Source organism: Manis javanica, chromosome 6 (genome assembly GCF_040802235.1).
Source record: "Manis javanica isolate MJ-LG chromosome 6, MJ_LKY, whole genome shotgun sequence".
Classification (NCBI taxonomy): domain Eukaryota; kingdom Metazoa; phylum Chordata; class Mammalia; order Pholidota; family Manidae; genus Manis; species Manis javanica.
This window is the reverse complement of record NC_133161.1, coordinates 144780747-144802668: the sequence shown is the minus strand read 5'-3', so window position 1 is coordinate 144802668 and position 21922 is coordinate 144780747. Positions and strand designations below refer to the sequence as shown.

The following is a 21922-nucleotide window of genomic DNA, read 5'->3' as shown; positions in this document are numbered from 1 at the left end:
GTGAGGTGGTTCACGCAGAGCTCCGGACGCACAGTGAGCACCCTATAAATACTAGCTATGATTTAACGCCCGGGCATATGCGGGGCCCGCGGTCCTGCAGCTCCACCTGTGGCGCGCGCTCTTCCCGCGCACCTGCCGGGCAGCGCCTCGGCTCCGCCGGCGGCCCCTGGGGACCCAGGACGGGTGGGGGGGGGGGCTTTGCCGGCCGAGGGGGCGGAGCCCGGGGGCGGAGTCGCGCCGCCGCAGCAGCGTTTGCAGTGGAGACCGCCCCCCGCCGGGGACCGCGGGGGCCGCTGGGCTCGCCCCGCCTCGAGGAGTCAGGGGTCACCGGATGGCGGCGGCTTGCTCCCCGTAGCGGATACCCGGGTGCTGGGCCGATGGCGCCGGCGGAGCGCTGCCCCCTGTGCCGCCAGACCTTCTTCTGTGGTCGCGGGCACGTCTACAGTCGCCAGCACCAGCGACAGCTGAAGGTGGCTCTGGAGCGGCTTCAGCCCCAGGTGCGAACGGGAGGCAGTAAGGGCGCCAAGGACTGTGGGGCCGGATGCGGCAGTGCCCGCGGGCCCGAGGAGGGGACATTCGGGGCTCCGGCTCCAGGTCCTGCTTGGCCTCTCCCCTTACACCCTCTCCGCCGCAGGTGGAGGCCGCCCGCAAGGCCGTCCGCGCGGCTCGGGTGGAGCGTTACGTGCCTGAGCACGAGCGATGCGTCTGGTGCCTGTGCTGCGGCCGCGAGGTGCGGAAACACCTGAGCCACGGAAACCTGACCGTGCTGCACGGGGGGCTGCTGGAGCATCTGGCCAGGTGAGATCCCAGCCGGGGGTCGCATACATTCGTGGCAGGGTGCAGGGTGGGTGCGAGGAAGAACGCTTTTGTGATTTGATCAGGGTGGATGGACTGAGCTATTTTACAGGCATTGCCAGCTTTGAGGAATAGGGGGCCTGTGGTTGCCGTGGTCCCAGTGGTGGCGGTCTATCTGGGAGTGCCAGCTGGGCAGCTGGCCTCCAGTCACCAGCCATCACCTTTCAGATCTCACACTTTTACTGGAAGAGGGAGACTGGAGATCTGGAAGACACTAGTCACAGCATGCTCTCGCAGTCTGGCCCAGAGGCGGAAACCCAGATGTCAGTTTGCACTACTTATATAAGGTCTAGATATCTGCATAATATTCTGTAATCTGTCATTAAGCTTACTAGTCCTCTCCATGCTCAGCCCAGAGCACAAGAAGGCAACCAACAAATTCTGGTGGGAAAACAAGGCTGAGTACCAGATGAAGGAGAAGTTTCTGATCTCCCCCCAGGATTATGCACGGTAAGTCACTGGCCATAAAAGGTTAAGTAGCAGTGTGGATCTCTGGGTCTGTATGAGACACTGGGGCTTCCTCTATTAACTGGAAAGTTCCGGAAGGACTTTATGAATATCTGTTGCCATCATAGCATTCATCACTCTCGGCACTATATGGAACACAAAATAAGTATGACAGAGTTTAAGGAAAGGTTTACAATTTAGTTGGGGGGTGGGATTTACAAGGTATTTAGCAAACACAACAATTCAGCTACTGCAATGTGTGACACAGAGAACAGTAAGGTCCTTTAGAAATCTAAGAGGTTTTTCATGGTGTGCAAGAAATTAGTGCTCACCTAGTGCCCACTTTTAATAGCTTTAGACTCTGTGTTAACTGGCCTCTGGAGGACCCTGAGAAACGAGTGCAGAAAGCTAGTCAGCACAGAGGAAGTCAGGCACACAGAGCCCTGACTGCCTCAAAAGAGGACACAGGCAGCCTCACACTGCCACTTTTTTTTAACGGTATTATTGATGTACACTCTTAGGAAGGTTTCACATGAAAAACACTGTGGTTACTACATTAACCCGTATTATCAAGTCCCCCCATACCCCATCGAAGTCACTGTCCATCAATGTAGTAAGATGCCACTGAGTCACTACTTGTCTTCTCTGTGCTACACTGTCTTCCCCGTGACCACCACCACCACGTGTATCAATCATAATACCCCTCAATCCCTTTCTCCCTCCCTCCCCACACGCCCTCCCACACCCCTTCCCTTTGGTAACCACTAGTCCCTTCTTGGAGTCTGTGAGTCTCCTGTTTTGTTCCTTCAGTTTTGCTTTGTTGTTATACTCCACAAATGAGGGAAACCATTTGGTTCTTGTCTTTCTCCGCCTGGCTTATTTCACTCAGCATAAGACCCTCCAGCTCCATCCATATTGCAAATGGTAGGATTTGTTTTCTTCTCATGGCTGAATAGTATTCCATTGTGAATATGTACCATGTCTTCTTTATCCATTCATCTACTGATGGACACTTACGTTGCTTCCATGTCTTTGCTATTGTAAATACTTCTGAGATAAACACAGGGGTGTGTATGTCTTTTTGAATCTGAAATCTTGCTTTCTTTAGGTAAATACTAGGGGTAGAATTCCTGGGTCAAATGGTATTTCTATTTTTATTTTTTTGAGGAACCTCCATATTGCTTTCCACATTGGTTGAACTAATTTACATTCCCACCAGCAGTGTAGAAGGGACTTTCTCCGCATCCTCACCAGCATGTGTTGTTTCTAGTCTTTTCGATGTTGGCCATCCTAACTGATGTGATGTGGTATCTCATTGTCCACACCACCACTTTTATTGGGACCATATTGAAATTATGGGGTGTGGAACCCAAGAGGGTCCCAGAGCCAAAGTTACAGAAAAACTTAAGGTATCTATTCCTTTCTACTTAGTGTGGAGGATAATGAGGGAATGATAAATGCCTAAATCCCACTACCTTGCCTTCAAGTCTTTGGTTCAGATTGGGACATAGGAAACTGAGGCCAAATAGCACTCACTCCTCATGGGTTTTGGTGGATGACTAAAGGGTAACTGAGCAGAAAAGGTAATAACTGAGGATGAGGATGGATTCTTTAAATCTTCTAAGTATAGTTTTGACTTTTGAACCTTGTGTCAAGCTCACACACTCAAGGCAAGGCCTGACTGACTTGATGAGTAAAGACACAATAAGCCACTTGTAGATTTAGTTAATTACTTATATGGATGGATAGTGAAAAGAGAAAGCCCAAAGTGCCGGCTCCCCAGGTCCTGTCCCACACATCAAAAAGGAACTCAGTGAAATCAGAAGGACCAGGTGATTGCAATTAAGAGTTATGGGCCAGTCTGTTGCCAGCAAGCCCAATCTAGCATGTGGCTGTCATCTGAAAGGGGTAGGGCAGAAGGCCCTGTGCCTCATCAGAGCCCAGAAAGCAAATTCTAAAATTGATTACAAAGACAAATTATCTTAAATGTCAGACTGATAACAAAAGAAAATTGAAATAACTTGAATACAGAATTCTGACTGTGCACCCATATAAAGACATTTTCTGAGGACTTAAAAGGACTGCAAAGAAATCTTGAGCTTTGCTTAGTTTTACTGCTGATGGAGGTATGGATACTATTTTCACACCTTTTGTGTGTATTTTAGGCTAGAACTGCAAGTATATTGATATTGTCCCAAACAGGGGACAGATTGAACACCAGAAAGGATAACTGAGTTTCTGAAGTGTGGTAATGGTTTCATAGGCTGTTCCTGCCCTCTAGATGCCTGCCGAAATATGTAGAGTTAAGACTAATGAAGGCCTAAACCCATTTTTGTTTTGGCAAAAAGGAAATGTGTATACAGCAAAGAAGTGAATTCCGTATGGCAAATGGTAACAGTGAATCTCGGTAAGAGGTACACAGACTTTTGTTGCACTATTTCATTTCTGGTGGTTTGAAATTATTCAAAATTTAAATAAATGACTTACTGAGAGGGTCTTTTCACAATTCAGAAGAATTGGGGTTCTGGGCTAACTTGCCTTTTTTTCTTTTCAGATTCAAGAAAAATATGGTGAAAGGTTTGGATTCCTATGAGGAAAAAGAGGATGAGGTGATCAAAGAGGTGAGTTAGAGGCAAGGCCTCTGGAGGACCCAGCCCCTCGGTCTTGCCGCCATCTCAGCAGCCTCTCCCCCCCAGATGGCCGCTCAGATCCGTGCAGTGGAGCACAGCCGGCAGGAGGTGGTCCGGTCCGTCTTAGAGGTTGGTTTCCCTCGGAGGAGCCAAAGCAGTATCCAAACCCACGATCCTTGGTGACCCGGGGTTCTCCCAGGCGCGGCAGTTCACCTGCGAACTCTTCTAGGAAAGCTCACGGAACCCAGCACCGCATCTGCTCAACTTGAACTCCCTTACCTGCGCCCCCGTGCCCCGGGGGCAGGCCTTGTCAGTGACGAAGTGGGGAGGGCTGGGAGTGAGGGCAGAGTTTGCAAGATGGGTATTATTCTCCATATGCCAATTTGTTTCTTCTGGAGGGTGGGAGCATGGCCTAGGCAGACTTCTAAGCATTCTAGACACATTTATTTTTCCTGAATCAAACTCAGCCTCAGGCAGTGCCAGACCCAGAAGAGGGCTCTTCTGCACCTGGAAGCTGGAAAGGGACCAACAGGTAACATTGTCAGGGAATCTCTTGTTGGGAGTTTGACATGTGTTAGCATATTCTCCAATGTTTTGGTTGGGAAACGGGAACAGATCACATCTTTGCCATCCTCACGGGTCAAGGACCTCAGCTGCCAGCCTGGCTCCTTTGTCTTTTTCAGCCAAGTAGCGTCCACCTCACAGTTGCCCTCATATTTGGACTTGCCACCGGCCCCAGACCTTGATTGGATGGAGACAGGACAACCTCTGACATTCATTGGCCATCAGGTACAATGGATAAGCCAGCCAGAAAAAGGGCCAGTGCCCCCTAGGTTCCCCAGGTATCCATCTCCTGGTTTTTCTACCTGTTCCCACCATTGCAGTCTTCTCTGCAGGCTTTTCCCTTTTGCTGCAGTTCCACAGTACCCTGTTCTCAGACTTTCCTCGCCCTCTGTAGTCTTATCCATACCTCTTGCTCCTCTGCCAAGGAGTACCAACTTCTAACCCTCATCCTCGGCAGAACTCCCAGTTCTAGCTGAATACAGGACACACGGCTATCCCAGAGACACCTGTCACTAACCCCTAGCACTCCTGTATTTCCAAGTATAGAGAAAGATCCTTATACCCTCCTTCATTTCCCACATCTTGTCAAGAGTATGTCTGTCCTAGTTTAAACTCCTGAATACAAGTTTGGCCTCTGTTCACCCTTGGCAGTTTCTACTACTCGTGAAATCCTGTCCCAAACATCACCTCACCTCGTCTGTTCTCTACACCAGCCGTACTGTGCGTTTCCCTGACCCTGCACATAGTTGCCATTTCTTTAATGCACACACTTAACCTTCCTTCAGCTGTTAGTTCGGGTCCTCTATTTTTCATGGAAGGCCTATCTGAACAGGTCCTCTCTCTTGTAAATGGATGAAATGTCACATAAAAAGCTGTGAATGTAATTTGTATGATTTAAACTTAATTATCTTCCTCAACAATATGCATGCTCTTTGAGGGCAGATTTACCTGGCAGGTAGTTAAGTGCTCCACTTTCGCCATCTCCACTACCAAGACTATCTCTTGAGGACGGACCGTCTTTCAAAGTTACTGTGCTCTTAAGACTGCACGTCAGCCAGAGGCCACGCGAGCACTGCGCAGTGTGTAGCGCCTCCTGCAGTCTTCCCTTTCTCTAGCTAGAAGTATTCCTATCATTATTTGGTTTCCTTACCTCGGCTGTTTTTTCTTTCCCAACTACAGGATACACCAGGAATTGGTAACATCCACTCAGGTAAGGCCCAGGGCAGTGTTTCTCAAACAGTAAGAGGCATTTGTTTTTAAGGAATAGAACGGGTTAAGATGAAGCACTATCTGATGAAGGACTTAATACCCTGAATATACACCCACCATTATGGTCCAGTCATTCCAAGAGAAAAGCAACCACGTCCACATGAAGGCTTGTGCACAAACTGTTGTGGCTATTTTATTTGTAACAGCCCCAAAATAAAAACAATCAAAATGTGCCCCACTAAATGAACAACAGAATAGTACTCAAGAAAGAAGTACTGATACATGCAACACAGGTAAATCCCAAAATAACTATAAGCCAGTCCAAAAAAGAGCACAGGCGTTCCTCAGATTCCAGTCAGATGAACTGTTCAGCTTCCCAGTGCATATCAGTTATGTTTACAATGTAGTCTAGTAGGTGTGCAATAGCATTATGTCTTGAAAAACAATGTACAGACCTTAAGTAAAAACTTTATTGCTAAAAAAATGCTAACCTTACTATCATCTGAGCTTTCAAGTGATTGGTAATCATGACCACAGATCAGCATAATTACCAAAGCATGACAGAGACATGAAATGAGCAAATGCTGTTGGAAAAATGGTGCCAATAGACTTGCTGGACAGAGTGGGGACACCTTCAATTTGGGGGGAGGGACAAACGCAGTACCTGTGAAGCGCAATAAAAGGAAGTGTGCCTGTACATACGATACTCCATTTATGTAAAACCATAGGAAATATAAACCAGCAACTTAAGACACATCAGCAGTCACCTGGGGCTGGGGAAGGGGGGATATATAGGGAAGTACAGGAATAAAGTATTTTTAAAGGACAAAAGGATACACCAAGGTAATGTTCAGTATATTGATATGGTGGTTTCAAAACATTTCAAATTGTACACTTTAAATGTCTACTGTTATGTATCAGTGATGCCTCAATAAAGCTAATACCACCACACTGCATGTAAGGTATGTTGCTTTAAATTTGCCCAAGGCCCTAACTTCCCATGATCCAGAATTCCTGGGTTTGGCTTTTGAACATTCCCAGTTCTCAATCAGTTATGAGCTTATAGCTTGGGCATGTTTCTATAGTAGCCTGCAGGTCAGAAAATTGAGTGCCTTAGTTTCTGCTTAACAAGTCTTCCTTTTCCAGGTGCTACACCTCCCTGGATGGTCCAAGAAGAGGAATACAGTTCTGGGAACCAACAAATAGGACCCTCCTATGAAGAATTTCTTAAAGAAAGTACGTAAACTAATTCAGGTGTGGTAGTAAATTATTTAAATATTCCCACTTAAATAAAACTGTTGATAATTGCAGAGGAAAAACAGAAATTGAAGAAACTCCCCCCTGACAGAGTTGGGGCCAACTTTGATCACAGCTGCAGCACCAGTGTAGGCTGGCTACCCTCTTTTGGCCGGGTCTGGAATAATGGACGCCGCTGGCAATCCAGGTTGAGTCCAATGCCAGGAAGAACCCCAACCCACCACCCCTTTGGAGAGTTCACCCTTCATCCTCTTAAAACCCCCGTTTCCTTTCAGGCATCAATTCAAAACTGAAGCTGCAGCAAGGAACAAACAGCAGTCACGTGAGGGAAAAAATCCTATGGTTTCTTGATAATTTTCCAACGACCACACAGCTCAAAACCAAGTCAATAAACCCGTATCTGCTTTTATCCTCTGTAATTGCCTTTCTAAGGAAACAGACATACCACTTACTTGATTTAATAAAGTTTTATTTTTCGAAGTGTAGTTGGTGGGACCTGTTAAAAAAAAAATTTTGTGTGAGAATCAGAAGTATTGAGCCTTGTAAAGGGGATACATACTTCCCACTCTAGGAACCCCTGCTCACCTTTTCATTTCATGCATCTTCACCAGCAGCTGGGGCATCTCCACCCTTGGTGTTTCTGGTATAAATTACTTGAGCTCTGTGCTTTGAGACTAATTTAATAAGTCCTAGGGAGAAAGGACAAGGTTTTCACCTAATACTAGAATACAGACAATAGAAACTGAGTTTATTAAATCCCTTCCCCAAATGCTGAATCTGAGCACACAAGAGTCAAGTCAGAGGTAGGTATGCCTACACTTCTTGGTGGTAATCTAATCTAATTCTACTACGTGTTCTAAAGGAGGGGCCCATTGACCTGCTGTTGGAATGACCACACTCACTGCACTTCACTGCAACCTGCAAGTCACCATTTCCACAGCTCTTCAAATAGCTTAAAAATTCATATTCATTTATGCTAATGTGAATTATGGTAAATAAGAGTCACCAGTTTTTTTAATCCAATGCATACATATAAACTGTCTTTACTATAAAGGCTTTTAATATTCTGACAGCTATATTTCAATATAGTTAGGTTTCTTCTGTAATTTCACATATTTATTCACCTGAAAACATAAGGGATCCTAGGGCTTCACCCAACTGCCACAGATGTCCTAGAGCACAAAAATTGCTAAAAGCCCTGCTTTAAGGGGTTGTCCTAGGGGTAACATGTTAGAATTACAATACTAACTACTACTAGTCGGCCTACACCTATTCTTTTAAAATTCCAATAAAGACACAAGATGGGCAACATGGTCCGACCAATCTAATGCTCAAAAGCACGCCAGCACCACGCACCCCTCACCTTTACTAAGGAGCTCCTGAAGGGCTGCCCTGGCCAGGGAACCTCGGATCTTCAGCCTCTCAGAGACAACAGCTGGGGTTATAAGCTTATAGTTGGGAACTTCCTTACAGAGCTTGTCGTATGTCGCTTTGTCAAACAAGACTAAGTTGTTGAGCTTGTCCCGAACTTTGCCTTTGGACCACTTCTGCTCACAAAAAAAAAAGCAAAAAGGAAGAGTCAGTGTTCCTGGACGAATCACTTTCTCTCTCCCAAGCAATCTGTCAGAGAAATCTCCACCGTGCAGGGTCATACTGAGAGTGGCTCTGTTCCTGGGCCTTGCAGAAACCAAAGAGATTCAGGATCTGCAGAAATTCTGCAAATTAATATCCAAATAATTTTTAAGCCAAGATATAAAGCAAACGAGAATAATTACCGTTAAAGGTATCAAAGATACATTAGACTGTAAAACGACACATCTTTAAACTTTGTTAGCGGCCGGGTTCGACGAAACCAATTAAAATAACATAACACATGCTTCACACACACTTAATTTCCAAGTAGTATGCACCTCCCCATTCAAATGGAAGGGCATGAATGGTAAGGAAAGCGCAAACTCTTAATAACCCGACTCTAGACCCCACAACCTTTAAAGCCTGTTTCTATCACTAATTACTACAGCGATACTGAATGCGCGCCCCTAGTCTCCCTCACACTTTAAGAGGGGGGACGCATTCCTACCTTCTTTTTGGCCTTGCCCCCAGATTTGTTCACTGGATCTTTGTCTTTCTTGGCCGACTTTCCGGCATCTTTCTTCTTCTTGTCGTCCTTGGGCGGCTGTCGAAGGTAAGTGGGAAGGCAACCAGGTCCTAAGGCAGCCCCTTGCTCGCCCTACTACGGCGCCGCCACCCCCGCCCCAACTTCACTACCGCAGCACATGGGTGAAGCAACCCTCCGCCACCCCTGGGGAGCAGCCGGGAAGTTCTGGGAGCTCCCCCTCCGAAGCCGCCTTCATCCGGGCCCTTGCACCGCCCGGTTCTCAAAACCGGGCCGGCTTCACTCCCGAGCTCACCATAACGACGCTCGGAGCGCAGCGTTACCACAGGAGCCTCACTAAGATGTCGGACGAAAAGGAAAGGGCGCTGACGAACAGACCCAGAACCCTCCAGTCGCCGAGAGTGCTTCCGGAGCAGGGGGCGGGGCCTCGTGGAGGAATTCCGGGGGCGCGGCCCTGTCGCTCTCGCCGGAAGCGGCGTGGAGGACTTGGGTTCCCGTCCCGATCCGCGCAGCCTGGATTCTTGTCTCCGCTTTGTCAGGCTTTGCCGCTAGTTGTGAAGCAGGCACACGCTGCTATTTCCTGGCACTTAACCGGGAAAGAGAGACGGAAAACAATTGGCAAACCCCAACAACTACCGGCATTTCAGCTAAGCGTCTTGCCTCAAGTGCGCAAGCGCCGCAGCCGGCCGCGCCAGGACTTGGAGAAGAAAGCGGGGCGGGGGTTACGACCCGTGACTGCGGCTCCGGGGGTGGGGCCACCAGGAAGTAGCCGAATTCCCGTCCCGGTGCCGCGGCTCCTGCAATGGCGATCTTTAGTGTGTATGTGGTGAACAAAGCTGGCGGCCTGATTTACCAGTTGGACAGCTACGCTCCACGGGCCGAGGCAGAGAAAACATTCAGTTACCCGCTTGATCTACTGCTTAAGCTACATGACGAGCGTGTGCTGGTTGCCTTCGGCCAGCGGGACGGCATCCGGGGTGGGCTAGGCTCGGGCTGGGGGTCGGGGCCTGGGGCCGCGGAACTGGGCTGGTGTGTCTGCGCGTGGGGGTCCCGCGGGTAGGGCCGGGTCTGCTGTGCTCTGCGCGGAATCACCAGGCTGGGGCTTGGTTGATCCTTGGCCTCGCCTCTGCAGTGGGCCACGCAGTTCTGGCCATCAATGGCGTGGACGTGAACGGCAAGTACACGGCCGATGGGAAAGAGGTGTTGGAGTACCTAGGCAACCCTGCTAATTACCCGGTGTCGATTCGATTTGGCCGGCCCCGCCTCACCTCCAATGAGAAACTCATGCTGGCCTCCATGTTCCACTCGTAAGTCCCACAACCCTTCCTAGTGCCTATTAGGCTGCGCCTGGCTCTTCGGCTGGCAGGGTTAGTATGGTTTTGCGGGCAGTCCTGAGCGGCAGTGCTTACCTTTCTCTACTTAAGTTGTCAATTCTTGTGTTACATGAAGAAAAATAACTGATGCAGTATGACTAGCTTTTAGGTAATGCTGGCAGTGGTGGGAGCTTGCCTAAGTCAGAGACTTCTCAGCCTTAGTGTTTTCATCTTTAAGGCAATTGAACAAAATGATCTTTAAGGTCTTTTCCTGCGCAGCTATGGTAGGAGATGTGCTGGGTATGCAAAGCACCCAGCAGTAACTATATTGACCTATACCGTGGGTCAGTAACTATAGCACATATTCCCAGTGTTAATTTACCCAAAAGTTTCAATGTGAAATGCTTTAAAGTATGAGTGTAAAATACATGCAGAATTTGAATGAATCTTAAAGAAATTTTGATAGTGTTTCTAGGCTGTTCACACTGCCTCTTCTCTCTCAGGCTATAATGTGAATTCCTCAGCAGATAAGACCATTTCAGTAGAAAAGTTTTGAGAAGCACTCCTCCCTTACAGCAGTGGGGTGCATTCCCAACTTTGCTTCTTCTACAAATAGGCTGTTTGCAATCGGCTCCCAGCTGTCTCCTGAACAGGGCAGCTCAGGCATTGAGATGCTGGAGACAGACACGTTCAAACTGCACTGCTTCCAGACACTGACAGGTATGCACCTCCAGATAGGCCAGAGGGATGCAGTGGGGCAGGTTGGGGGAAAGGACTGACCAAAGACAGCTTTAGTAAGCAAGGACGGATGGTGGTTAGTTCTTCTGTGACAATTGCACAGACCTGTCTATTTGTTTCGTGAATGCAAAGCCAGTGTTTAACACCGATATTTTGTCCACATCGCCCAGCACGCTCAACCCTGGTTAGCCTGTGCACAGGTAGAACTCACCTACTGTTATGTTGCACACGTTTTGGAAGGTGGAGTGCCAAATGAAAATGCCCTTTGGATTGTTAGTGTCACTGCTTTACTCCCTTAATGCAGACAATTGAACTGCCTGAGTTTGCCCCCCATGCCTGGCACTTTTCTGCCCAGGGACCCCCAAGCCAGAAGTGACAGAGCTAGAATTCAAAGCCTAGTCTCTCATTCAGCTGGGTGATGGGGTAAAGTCACTTCACTTCTCTGGTTTCACCTATACATTCAAAATCTTGCCTTTCCTGCTTTATGGAACAATAAGAATAAGAAACATGTGCTTATGAAAGTGCTTTGCAAACTGAAAGTGCTGTACAAACATAGGATGGCATTTGCTGCACTCTCTTCTTTGGTAACCATTCCTGGCTTTTGGTAACCAACTCTCCAGGGATCAAGTTTGTGGTGCTGGCAGATCCTAGGCAAGCTGGAATAGATTCTCTTCTCCGAAAGATTTATGAGATTTACTCGGACTTTGCCCTCAAGAATCCTTTCTACTCCCTGGAAATGCCCATCAGGTAAGGTGGTCCCACTCCCTAGGTATTGGTCAAAACCTCCATGCCCCTTCTAGTGTGTTCTTCTCCAAAGTTATTTTGAAGTGTCATAGAGTTATTTTTAAATAAAACTGTCTAACCACTTACTGTTCTGAGAAACTAAAGATTTTCCTTGGGGTTCACATCCTTCAAGTAGTTTCCACTGGCTCTGGAAGCCAAAGTGGGAAGAGAGCCTCAGGCTTCACGCTTTGTCCTTATCTGTGCCTCCTGGGCCTGGCCTAGGTGTGAGCTGTTTGACCAGAATCTGAAGTTAGCCCTGGAAGTGGCAGAAAAGGCTGGAACCTTTGGACCTGGGTCATAATCTGAACCTGCAATGGACCCCTCGACCCCTACCCCCACCCCCAAATTCTGCAGAGATCCTGCAGCAGGGATCCTGTTGTTTCCACTTCAAGGAGAGCCCAGCAGCCTTGTTAATGCACTTGAAAATGGGAGGATGCTGAGCCTGTTTACATGTACTGGTCCCTGGGGCTTAATACCATGCTGTCTTCCCCCCTGTACTTACCATGGTCCTACTTCCCAACCCTGTACAGATTTATTTATGGACGAAGTGGGCCCATACATGCTGTAATAAACATTCCTTCGATCTGTGTTTGCTCTCCTAACTGATGGTTTGTGGGGAAGGGCTCAGGAAGGTAGACGGAAGTAAGGGAGTTCTGGGAAAATGAGACACTAGGTTCTGGTAGAAAATAAAACATGTTCATAAATGAGTGAACATGGGACTTTGAATCAGGAGCCTTGGGTCTAGCTCCAAGATTGCTTCTGACTTCGGGTGGGGAGTGGTGGTGGTGGTGGGTGGTGGCAATGGTCATGATGAAACATCTATCAAGTGTTAGCAGCCAGGCTTTATCGTGTTATCTCACTTAATCCTCACCTAAAGCTCAGGGGTATTATAGATGGAGCTTTAGCAAGGTGCAGACTCTTTGTGCCTCAGTCTCAAAGTTAGTTACTGATGATCTGAGTTGGAGCCCAGGCTTCCTGGCTACATGGTCCTTGAGCCACTGTTACACCACCTCCCTCCAAATGATTTCATCTGCCTGACACCCACTAACTTCATCTCTAACATTATCATTGAGTTGTAATGTTAAAGTAAAGGCAGAGGAGACATGCGTTTAAAGGAGTCCATGTCAGCTTTCAATTCCAGGGAAGTGAAGTCTTTCCCTTTAGGGTAGAAAGAGCAGGTATTGAAGAGTATCTCCTAAAAAATCTGCCTATGGCTTTAATTATCCCCACTGAAAGAATAACTTGCTGGCTGTATTTAGTATCAAATCTAGTTTTAATCTTCTATAACAAATCTTTGTATCCCCACCACCACCCCACCTACACAACACCCCTGATTGTTGCAGGGTATTGGTGAGAGGGATGGCCTGCTCTCTTCCCCAGAGTCTGAGGTATTGGCAGTAGCAGTTGTTCCTGCTGAGAGGCCTTAGGACAGAAGTCATGGGCCATGGTGCCCTACAGCGGCAGGAGGAGCCTTCGGGTGGGGGATGTGGCAGGATGGGGGCCGGAGGTTACAGGAGACTCCCTGATCGCAGGGGCTTCCAGTTTGAATGCAGGAAATAGCTGCTGGGAGTCCAAGAACAAAGGTGGTCTTTTAAATAGAGCACAGGATGGGGAGCTGGGACCTCATTAGTCACTGATCACTTCCAACGCCACCTGGGCGAGGGAAAAGGAACAGGAAAGTCAAAGGTTCAGTGCTAGCCAGAGCAGCCCCCGTCTCTTCCCCCAGCCCCATACAGGGGGAAAGGCCACAGGTGGGAGAGGATGTTCCAGAGCCTGCACTCTCACTGGGCCTTCTTGGGCACTCGGCCCATCTTGGTGCGGATGTTTCGTAGGAGGAAGAAGGTGGCTGTGCTGCCTGCACAGATTACTTCAGCCACCCAGAAGGCCGTGCTCCAGCTGTAGTGCTTGGCGATGGTGCTAAAGGGCAACCCAGCCAGAAAGCCGCCCACTGTCAGGGAGGAAAGGAGGAACCCAAATCATTTGGGAGGCTGGAGCCAGTCGTGCTTGCCCCAACCTCTAGCTGGCCTGTGTGCAAGGGGGTACCACTTACCATTGGCCATGAGTCCCACAATGGCATGGGAGGTGCCACACAAGTTGGGAGGGGCACTCTCGTTGGCTATAACTCCAAACAAGGCAATGGGACCGTAAGAGGAGAAACCAAACACGACTCCCAACACCAGGATCCAGAGCTGCAGGGCAGTGAGGTGGCATGTAGCGTCAGAAAGCCTACCTATCTACCCCCTGCCAGGGTCCCAAGAGGGCTTGGCCCCAGAACAAATCGGTGTAGAAGGAGACAGTAAGGGGCCTCCCACACCCCACTTCCCAGTGCGGAGACAGAGGAGTGGGTGCCACACTGAGCCAACCCAGGAGCCTGTGCGGGCAGGTGGAGGTACAGAAGCCATCCCGACAAGTTAGACGCGGCCTCGTCTCAGAACCTGTGAAGCTGGACTGGCCGAGGGCAAGACAGAGTGGGGAGGACGGAGGTAAAGCAAACCAGGAGGAAAGCCAGAGAGATGAGGCACCTCAGGTTCTGTAAAGCCTGTGAGCTCAGCGAGAGGATGAAGAGCTGGAGTCCAGAAAGCAACATCCTAGAGGAGCACAGGGGAGAGAAGAAAACTAGGCCCAGAGTCTAGGAGGGGCTTCAAAGCACAGAGGGCGGGAGCTGAGGTCCCAGCAAGTGGAAAAGGAAATTGGCAGGCAGAGAAAGGCTGGGGCCAGGCTGAAGCCAGGGGTCCTTTCTCATCCTTGTGCCTGCCCTGGGCCAGGCCCTCCTTACCTACCTTGGGGGAGTCACTGGTCACAGTTACCCGGAAGAGGTACATGGACACTGTCATGCCAGCCATCATGAACAGCAGCAGGCCATGGCGAGGGTTCCCGTAGAGGGAGGGCCTTGCCTGTGGGGAGAGTCCCAGCCATGTCAGGTCCTGGGCACAGCACAGGATTCCCCACCCCTGGACTCTGACACAGCAGGGCCCCTGCTGACAGGTCTTTGGCAATTCCACCACATTTCTTGGCCCAGGGCAGCTCTGGGAGGCCCTGGGACCTGGCTTGTTAATGTTGTGAGGCCAAACTCCACAACAAGGTGGACAGGCTTGTAACACGTGTTGGCAAGTTGTACCCAGTACCTCCCCAAACCCAGTTTTCCTGGGGCTGTGGAGAAGCTCACGGCTATGCTGAGAAATTCTGGCTGTCCTTGACATCAGGTACAACCCTTCCCCAGCACCTTTTATCTTCACATCCCTAGCAAAGAGGAGGCTGGAACCATTGCCACTGTACCCAGCCTAAACCAGCATCTGCCAACCTGCCTATGCCTCAGGGCTCCCGGCTCTCTGGTACCTGTCCCAGTCACGCTGGGAAGATTTAAAGGGGACCTCCTTCCTGTCCCTTCTGCCGACTCACCTTTGCCATGGCCCGGTCTGACAGGTAGCCAGCTGCGATGCTGCCTACAAGGCCCCCAACCTCCAGGGCACTCATGTAGGAGCTCCCTGCAGTGGGGATTGTGGTGGGAAGGAAAGGAACGGTGGAAGGGTGTCACACAGCGGGGTTGTCCCAGATTGGCTTAAACCCAGAGAGGCACAGGGTCCCCAAGGTGATAGGCCACAGTTGCCTGAGAAGTACCTGCCTCAGGGAAAGAGGAAAGGGGGGTAAAGGGAAGACAGGCCTCAATTTCCCACCCCCAGCACTGATTCCTGAGCCCTGTGCCAATACTCCTCTTACCCACGAGTGCTGACTGCCCTTTCTCCTGGATGAGGAAGAACTGGCCCCAGTCGGTACAGCAGGTCTTTACTCCAAACACCACAAGGTAGCCAGTGGACAGCACCCACAGGTAAGGCGACAGCAGCAGCTCCTGTAAGGTGCTCTCCTCCTTCCGCCCACCTGGGGGTCAGGGGAGGACAGGCCTCAGGCTCTGCTCCTGCTGCCCCCTTCCAAGCCCCCAGCACGCCAACCAGCCACAGGGGCAGGGTCCATCTGCACAGCCAGGGGTCAACAGAAAGGCATCTCCTTGCCCGCTGCTCTGTCCTTCCCTCCCCTTCAAGCCTCCACAAATGAAAGAGAGGCTGAGGACCAAGGTGGGGGGAGGAAGGCTCTCAAGCCAGTGCAGCTCAGGATGCAGTCCAGCCAGGACAGGACAGGGAAGCCTGGCTCTGCTGTCAAGGACCAGGACGTAACATGAGTCATAGCGTTTGTTGACTCGGCTGCTCATCTGGTACTTGACTGTGTCTTGAGATGACATTTTATTTACTCCCCACTCACCTCCATTGCCATCCCTCCCCCTACATTCATTGCCTAGCACAGGGCCAGGCATACAGCCAGTCTCCAGTGAAAGTCTGCCAAGTGAATGATGAATGAAGGTGCCCAGTGGTCCTTGGCTTGGGCAGGTGCTCACCCTTCTTGCCCTTGGAGGGGGTGGGATCCAGGTTGCGGAGTCCAACATCAGCAGGTTCATTGTGGATGAGCATGAGACAGAGGAAGGAGACCACCAGGCACAGTGCCCCGGACAGGGCCAGTGTGCTGCGCCAGCTGTAACTCTGGGCGAGGATGGTTGCCAGGATAGGGCCCAGCCCTCCAGCCAGGTTCATGCTGGTTGACAGGATGGCCCACCAAGTGCCAAACTGAGATGGCTCAAACCACTGTGGGGCAGAGGGGGACAGAGCAGGTAGTCATGTTCAAAAGTCCATGTTGAAGGTGGGGGTCAGGTGGGGCGGACCCAGAGGCTCACATTACAGGGATGAGGGAGAGGACGCTTCTACTGGGTGGGGCCAATTCCCTCATCTGCCACCTGATCCCACCATGTTGGGCTCCTAAAATATCTTGACAAGTAATAGGAGATGAAGTCCCACAGGCCCATTAGGTATCCTCTGTGTCAATCTAAACAAGCTCCTTGGAAGCAGACACTCACCTTCCGTAGGACTTTCCCACATGGAGGCCAGCCCAGCCCCTGTGCCAAGCCATTGAGGAACCAAAGAGCAGCGAAGACAGATACTGCGGAGCTCCAGGAAAAGACTATGTTGACCAGGCCGACCAGGAGCAGCCCAGAAGAGAAGAGCCAGCGAGCGCTCATCTGGTCAGACAGCACCCCGCTCACAAACTTGCTGATGGCATAGGCTGCCGACTGGCTGCTGGTGATGAGCCCTGCAGGGGAAGGGAGCAGGGGGCAGGCCACCTGGGGGGTTAGGGCCAGGGCAAGGGCACCGGACAGTTGGAGGAATGGATCAGGTCAGGCACGCAGGGGTGCCAAGCAGGGGTGCCCAGCAGGGTGAGACAGGTTCCTTCCAGGAGGCATAGGAGGAGCCCGTGCTGGAATCCTGTGCTCATTCATGGGGTCCTGTGCTCCCCGGGCCTCACCAGCAGCCCTAGCCCCTGGCTGACCCATGACTTCTCAGCCTCTTGGAGAGTTCCAGCTGCAACTGTCATGGGGCAAGAAGACAGCAGGACAGGGCAGATCCCCTCCCTGGGATTTATATATATATATATGCCTGATTTCCCCCTCACCCTGCATGCCAACCCAGGGCCTCTGGCAGTTCTTTTGCTCCACCTCTGAATATGGGGCGAGGCTTAGATTCAGAGAGACTTACTCCTCCCAAATGTAGCCTGCTAGTCCCCATGAGGTCCCCAGTGCTCACAGTGTCAGTGGCTAGCACTCACCCTGCCATCTTAGCACATGCCCGCAGATAAGGAAATCATGCTCAGAACCCCCTAAACACACTCAGAATAAGCAGTGCCTCTGGAAGCACATATGAGTCACAGGCACACAGACATCAGAAAAACAGCCCTCCTTGGACACGCATAGACCACACTCATAGTCCTTCACCCACACCCACGTACATGGATTTCAGAACCTCTTCACCTGGCACATGCAGACCGCCCCTTAGCCTCTGCTGCACAGACACTCTACACACTACATGCCTGTATACGCCACGAACACCCGACTTGTCCTGTGGGTCTTGTGTCCCTGGGCCTACCACCCTGCCCTTCCAGGGCTCACCCAGGTCATCCTTGTCCAGAGGGATCTCCTCCACCAACGACGGCATGACAAAGGAGAAGGTCTTGCGGTTGAAGTAGTACAGGCTGTAGCCTCCAAACATAGCTGAGAAGATCACGGTGCGGTAATAGCCGTAACCTTGGGCTGCCATGGTGGAAGAGAGCAGGCCCTACTGGCCAGGACACGAGCCTCTGACCACAGATCCTACTTGCAGCTCCCTGGGCCCAGATCTGCTGAGTTAGGCTTCTTCTGCTCCCTCCTCCAGCCAGCCTCTCAGGCTCCCTTTATAGCCACCTTCTGGACAATCATTAAGCCTGGGGCGGCTCCTAGGGAACCCAGTGTCCTGAGGGAGACAAGAAAACAGATTACTGCCGGCCAAGCTGTGGGGGCTGGAGAGGGTCTCAGAGGGAGGCAGTGCCTGTGAGCCAGGCCAGCACCCTTTCCTGCTCTTCTCTGTTGCCTGAGTGCGAAGCCAACTGTGATTAAAGGCTCGACCTAATTACTTTTGTCTGCGTGAGCCCAGGGGAGGCAGGGGTGGGATGAGTACAGCTGCCCTCTTTACCCACCATCTCATTCATTCAGTGAAGGTTTATTGAGGGTTTGCTGGTTCCCAGGCACTGCTGTAGGTGCTGGGCCAGTTCCTGCTCACACACAATCAGACACATCCCCCAGCAACCCCACTGCCAAGTCCCCACTGCTTCTAGAGCGGACCTCAAGCCCTGTCACTCCCAAAGCTTGGCACACACTGGTGCAACTGTTTATTGACAGTTGGCAGAATTGTAAGCAAAGGGGACCCTGCCAGTTCAGGCCCCACAGTGTCACACCGAAAGCCCCACTAGAGGCTGGAATCGAGGCGTAGTAGGTGCCTCGGGACCCCTTTACCCTGTGACGTCAGCGTGGCTCCCTTCAGGCTGGCTGGGGGCTGCACGGCCGGGGACTTGACCTATGGGAGGGACTGGGCACCGGCGAACTTCAGGCGGCAGTGCCGAGCCGCCCTGCTTCCCCGGACCCCGACGACATGCCCCCGGCTTTTCCGCTCGGTTGGGAAAGTAATTGGAGCAGAAGGCGTTGGTGCCAGCGGAGCCGGCGAACGCACGTAGTCTCCCGGGGCCCTAGCTGCGGGCGCCGAGTGACTCAGCCGGGCAGGGTGGCGCTGGCAGGCGAGAAGGGGGACGAGAGAGGCGGCGGGCTGTCGGCACCTGCCCAGCCGCGTGTCCTCAAGCCACCCAGGGCATCGAACGCGGGCTGGGAACCGACGGGGGCCCGGGCGCAGGAGCGAAGACCTTGGACTGGTGCGGCAATAGGTGCAGGCGTGTACAGGCCACGGGCAGCGCCTCGGCGGCCCCAGACACAGAAATTGGCCTTCACCCCAGAAGAGGCAGCCGCAGGAACAGCTCCGAGTTGTATCGGAAATTGGGGCAACCTTGGTTCGGGCTCCAACAAGGGAGCCCCAAGACGGGAGACTCTCTCCGAGCTCCGCCCTCGGGCGGCGCCCCTCCCCCGCACGCCACTCACTACCCGGACCGAGGAGGGAGCCGGAATAGGATGGGGCGGGGCCTGCCGGCGCATGCGCGGGGGCCCAGGGTGGGGCGGGGCCTCCTGCGCGGTCCAGTTCTTCCCGAGCGCCGCCAGCCGCCAGGATTTAGGCGTCAGCCTGCGGGTCGCGCTGGTCCCTGGGTGAGGACAGCGCCCCATAGGGACCAGTGTGAAGGGGTCATATGTTCCTTTATCTAACTGATGGCTTTCAACAAACCATTTTTTAGTGATTGCCTCCCACTACCAATCACTGTTCCCTAGTTGTTCACAATCTGGGAAAGGTCTTGTAGAAGAACACAGTATTTTCTGTTAGAAATTAATGCAGTCCTCAATAACCACAATTTAAACATTTAACTTGTGGACCCACTGTTGGGGACAGATGTAAAACAAAATAGACGGTGCGTTTAAAGTACCTGGCCTGGAGTAACCCTTAAATTCTAATCCTGTACCCACGACATTCTGTGTGACCTGGGGAATAACTCTATGAGCCTCAGTTTCTTACCAACCCTATAGGTTCCCTGTGAGGACTCAACAGAAGATTTAGATAAGAATTCAGAAAATATAGATAGTCGCTTTCGCAGAGACCCCAGGAGAATCCTGAAAGAATTTTAAGTGCTCCAAAATTTAGAGCCAAGATCTTTTAGAGTGGGGAGGTGGTCAGAAGGGAGGAGATGGAGGTGAGATTAAATGGCACAACTATGGTTGAGCTTCATAATTCAACAAGTATCTACGGAGTCACAGCCTTCTCTGTATCAGGCACTCCACTTTCATTGGAGATAGATCAGAAGACCAGGAAAATGAGTTTCTCCAAAACCAGACCAAAGAATTCCTACTTTACCTGAATAGGAACAGGGAGCTATTTAAGTTTTTTTCCCCTAACTTATTTTCAACACAGAGAAAAAAACAAACAAACTCAGATCGTAAGTATACAGCTCAATTTTTTATGTATGTTAATGCCCCTGTAATCACCACTCAGATTAAGTTCACTTTCCTATCATTTTATTTTAGAAATTTTCAAACCTATTGAAAAGTTGCAAGAATACTCTTCACCTCTTGAAAAGTTAATATCTTGCTGTTTCCCTAATATCTCTGTGTAAATACAACATGTAGTTGACGTTAAAGCATTTGAAAGTTAGTTGCCAACATTGTGAAATTCACCCCCATATATTTCAGGCTGTATTGACCTAAGAACAAGGATATTCTTCTCCATAACTGAAAAACAGTTCCCATATTCAAGAAATGTATTTGTTAATACATAGTCCATATTTAAATATCTCAAAATTTTCTAAAGATGTCTTTTAGTCCAGTTTTAAAATCCAAAATCCAATCAGGGATTATGCATTGCATGTAGTTATCCTAATTCTTTACTTTGCTATAATCCTGTTTGAAAATCTTCCACGAGGCATTCTGGACTGGCACTGCTCTGGCGGGGCACAGATTGCGGGCTTCTGTGCAGGAGCTGATGAGAACTGTGGGTGGGTTCTGCATTTCCCATTCGGGTCCCAGAAATAATGAGTACTGCCAGGGAGTCCCGTCCACACAGGGGTGACGTATCCAGCCTCCCCAGAAGATCTTGGATCTAGGAATTGGGAGGCAGCAGATTGAGAAGACAAGGAAATTAAGAACTGGGTCTCAATATCATGACAGTATGGATAGTAAATTATCCGGAAGGTATGGATGACATTGCAGTCTTGCTTCAGCGAGGTAGATCGATGACAGAGAGAATGGTACCGCCAGAGACGAGGAGAAGGAGGACAGTAATGGCTCACCTGCCCCTGAAAGTCCTCAAGACTCTGAAAGTGACTCACAGTTAGAGAACTTGCTGGAGAACTCCAAGCTCCTGAGCGCACGGGGGAATCAAAGAATCCCCATGTTTATTCTTTTCTGTACATATGTGTGTATACATATATATTTTAGAATATAGAAATATAATCGTGATTTTTTCCATGGAGTTGAAATTGTCTGTTTGCTTGTCACCCTCCCCAGCTACATAAATTCCCTGAGGATAGACTATAGCCCCTTTACCACTGTACCCAGCTAGTGTTTGGTACAGAACATATGCTCCTTAAATTACTAGGGTAGCAGTCATTCACACCATCTGAACACATTTATATCTTGATTTTTTCTGTTATTGCATAAACACTCTTTACAGAGTAAAGGACTTTGAGAGGAGGGAATGAAATATACAAAGTGCTATTTGCCACTGAGGAGGAATAGATGGAAGGATGGAATGTGGGCAGAGCCCTAGTTCCAATGAGAAGTGCTAAGTTCCTACAAGGGAGGGAACTGGCGAATACTGCAGTCTTGCCTTGAAAAACTGCTGGTGCAACTAGCTGGTTAGGAGGGGAAGGGAGTGGGTCTTGGAGGTCAGCCAAAGCTAGAAAATCTGGGAAAGTTTTGCTCAGCCACATGGGTAAAAACAGAGACCCCTGACCCTAAAAACGGTCCAGAAATAGGGTTTAACAGGGCTTCAGTGCCTGCAGCACCAACT

General features: G+C 50.3%; 4 protein-coding genes across 8 annotated transcripts; 2 read left to right on the top strand and 2 right to left on the bottom strand.

Annotated features, from left to right (window-relative positions):
• Window positions 1-255: 255 nt before the first annotated feature.
• CENATAC (centrosomal AT-AC splicing factor) lies at window positions 256-7447 on the top strand. 4 transcript variants are annotated; one of them, XM_073239635.1, is made up of 11 exons: window positions 259-497; window positions 635-798; window positions 1207-1305; window positions 3857-3923; window positions 3999-4061; window positions 4400-4464; window positions 4616-4721; window positions 5676-5706; window positions 6852-6941; window positions 7017-7149; window positions 7238-7447. In XM_073239635.1, the coding sequence occupies exons 1-11, from the start codon at window positions 378-380 to the stop codon at window positions 7311-7313; spliced, it is 1014 nt and encodes a 337-aa protein (XP_073095736.1). In that variant the 5' UTR covers window positions 259-377; the 3' UTR covers window positions 7314-7447. The 4 variants fall into 4 exon arrangements, 3 of the variants coding, with proteins under 3 accessions (XP_073095735.1, XP_073095734.1, XP_073095736.1); XM_073239634.1 differs by having other exon boundaries at window positions 256-497; window positions 4011-4061; window positions 7017-7447; XM_073239633.1 differs by having other exon boundaries at window positions 257-497; window positions 7017-7447.
• On the bottom strand, window positions 7415-9596 carry RPS25 (ribosomal protein S25). The gene is made up of 5 exons (XM_073239638.1): window positions 9374-9596; window positions 9043-9138; window positions 8326-8509; window positions 7548-7651; window positions 7415-7458 (listed from the first exon to the last, which is right to left on the bottom strand). The coding sequence occupies exons 1-4, from the start codon at window positions 9374-9376 to the stop codon at window positions 7557-7559; spliced, it is 378 nt and encodes a 125-aa protein (XP_073095739.1). The 5' UTR covers window positions 9377-9596; the 3' UTR covers window positions 7415-7458; window positions 7548-7556.
• Window positions 9597-9686: 90 nt separating this feature from the next.
• On the top strand, window positions 9687-12501 carry TRAPPC4 (trafficking protein particle complex subunit 4). The gene is made up of 5 exons (XM_073239636.1): window positions 9687-10055; window positions 10211-10385; window positions 11008-11111; window positions 11750-11876; window positions 12135-12501. Exons 1-5 carry the CDS (start codon window positions 9881-9883, stop codon window positions 12211-12213), a joined length of 660 nt encoding a protein of 219 aa, XP_073095737.1. The 5' UTR covers window positions 9687-9880; the 3' UTR covers window positions 12214-12501.
• Window positions 12502-13166: 665 nt separating this feature from the next.
• On the bottom strand, window positions 13167-19424 carry SLC37A4 (solute carrier family 37 member 4). 2 transcript variants are annotated; one of them, XM_017650246.3, is made up of 10 exons: window positions 18778-19424; window positions 17899-18238; window positions 16813-17045; window positions 16300-16543; window positions 15630-15788; window positions 15312-15397; window positions 14693-14806; window positions 14435-14500; window positions 13963-14101; window positions 13167-13860 (listed from the first exon to the last, which is right to left on the bottom strand). In XM_017650246.3, exons 2-10 carry the CDS (start codon window positions 18044-18046, stop codon window positions 13694-13696), a joined length of 1356 nt encoding a protein of 451 aa, XP_017505735.1. In that variant the 5' UTR covers window positions 18047-18238; window positions 18778-19424; the 3' UTR covers window positions 13167-13693. The 2 variants fall into 2 exon arrangements, with proteins under 2 accessions (XP_017505735.1, XP_017505736.1); XM_017650247.3 differs by lacking the exon at window positions 14435-14500 and having other exon boundaries at window positions 18778-19423.
• Window positions 19425-21922: the final 2498 nt, after the last annotated feature.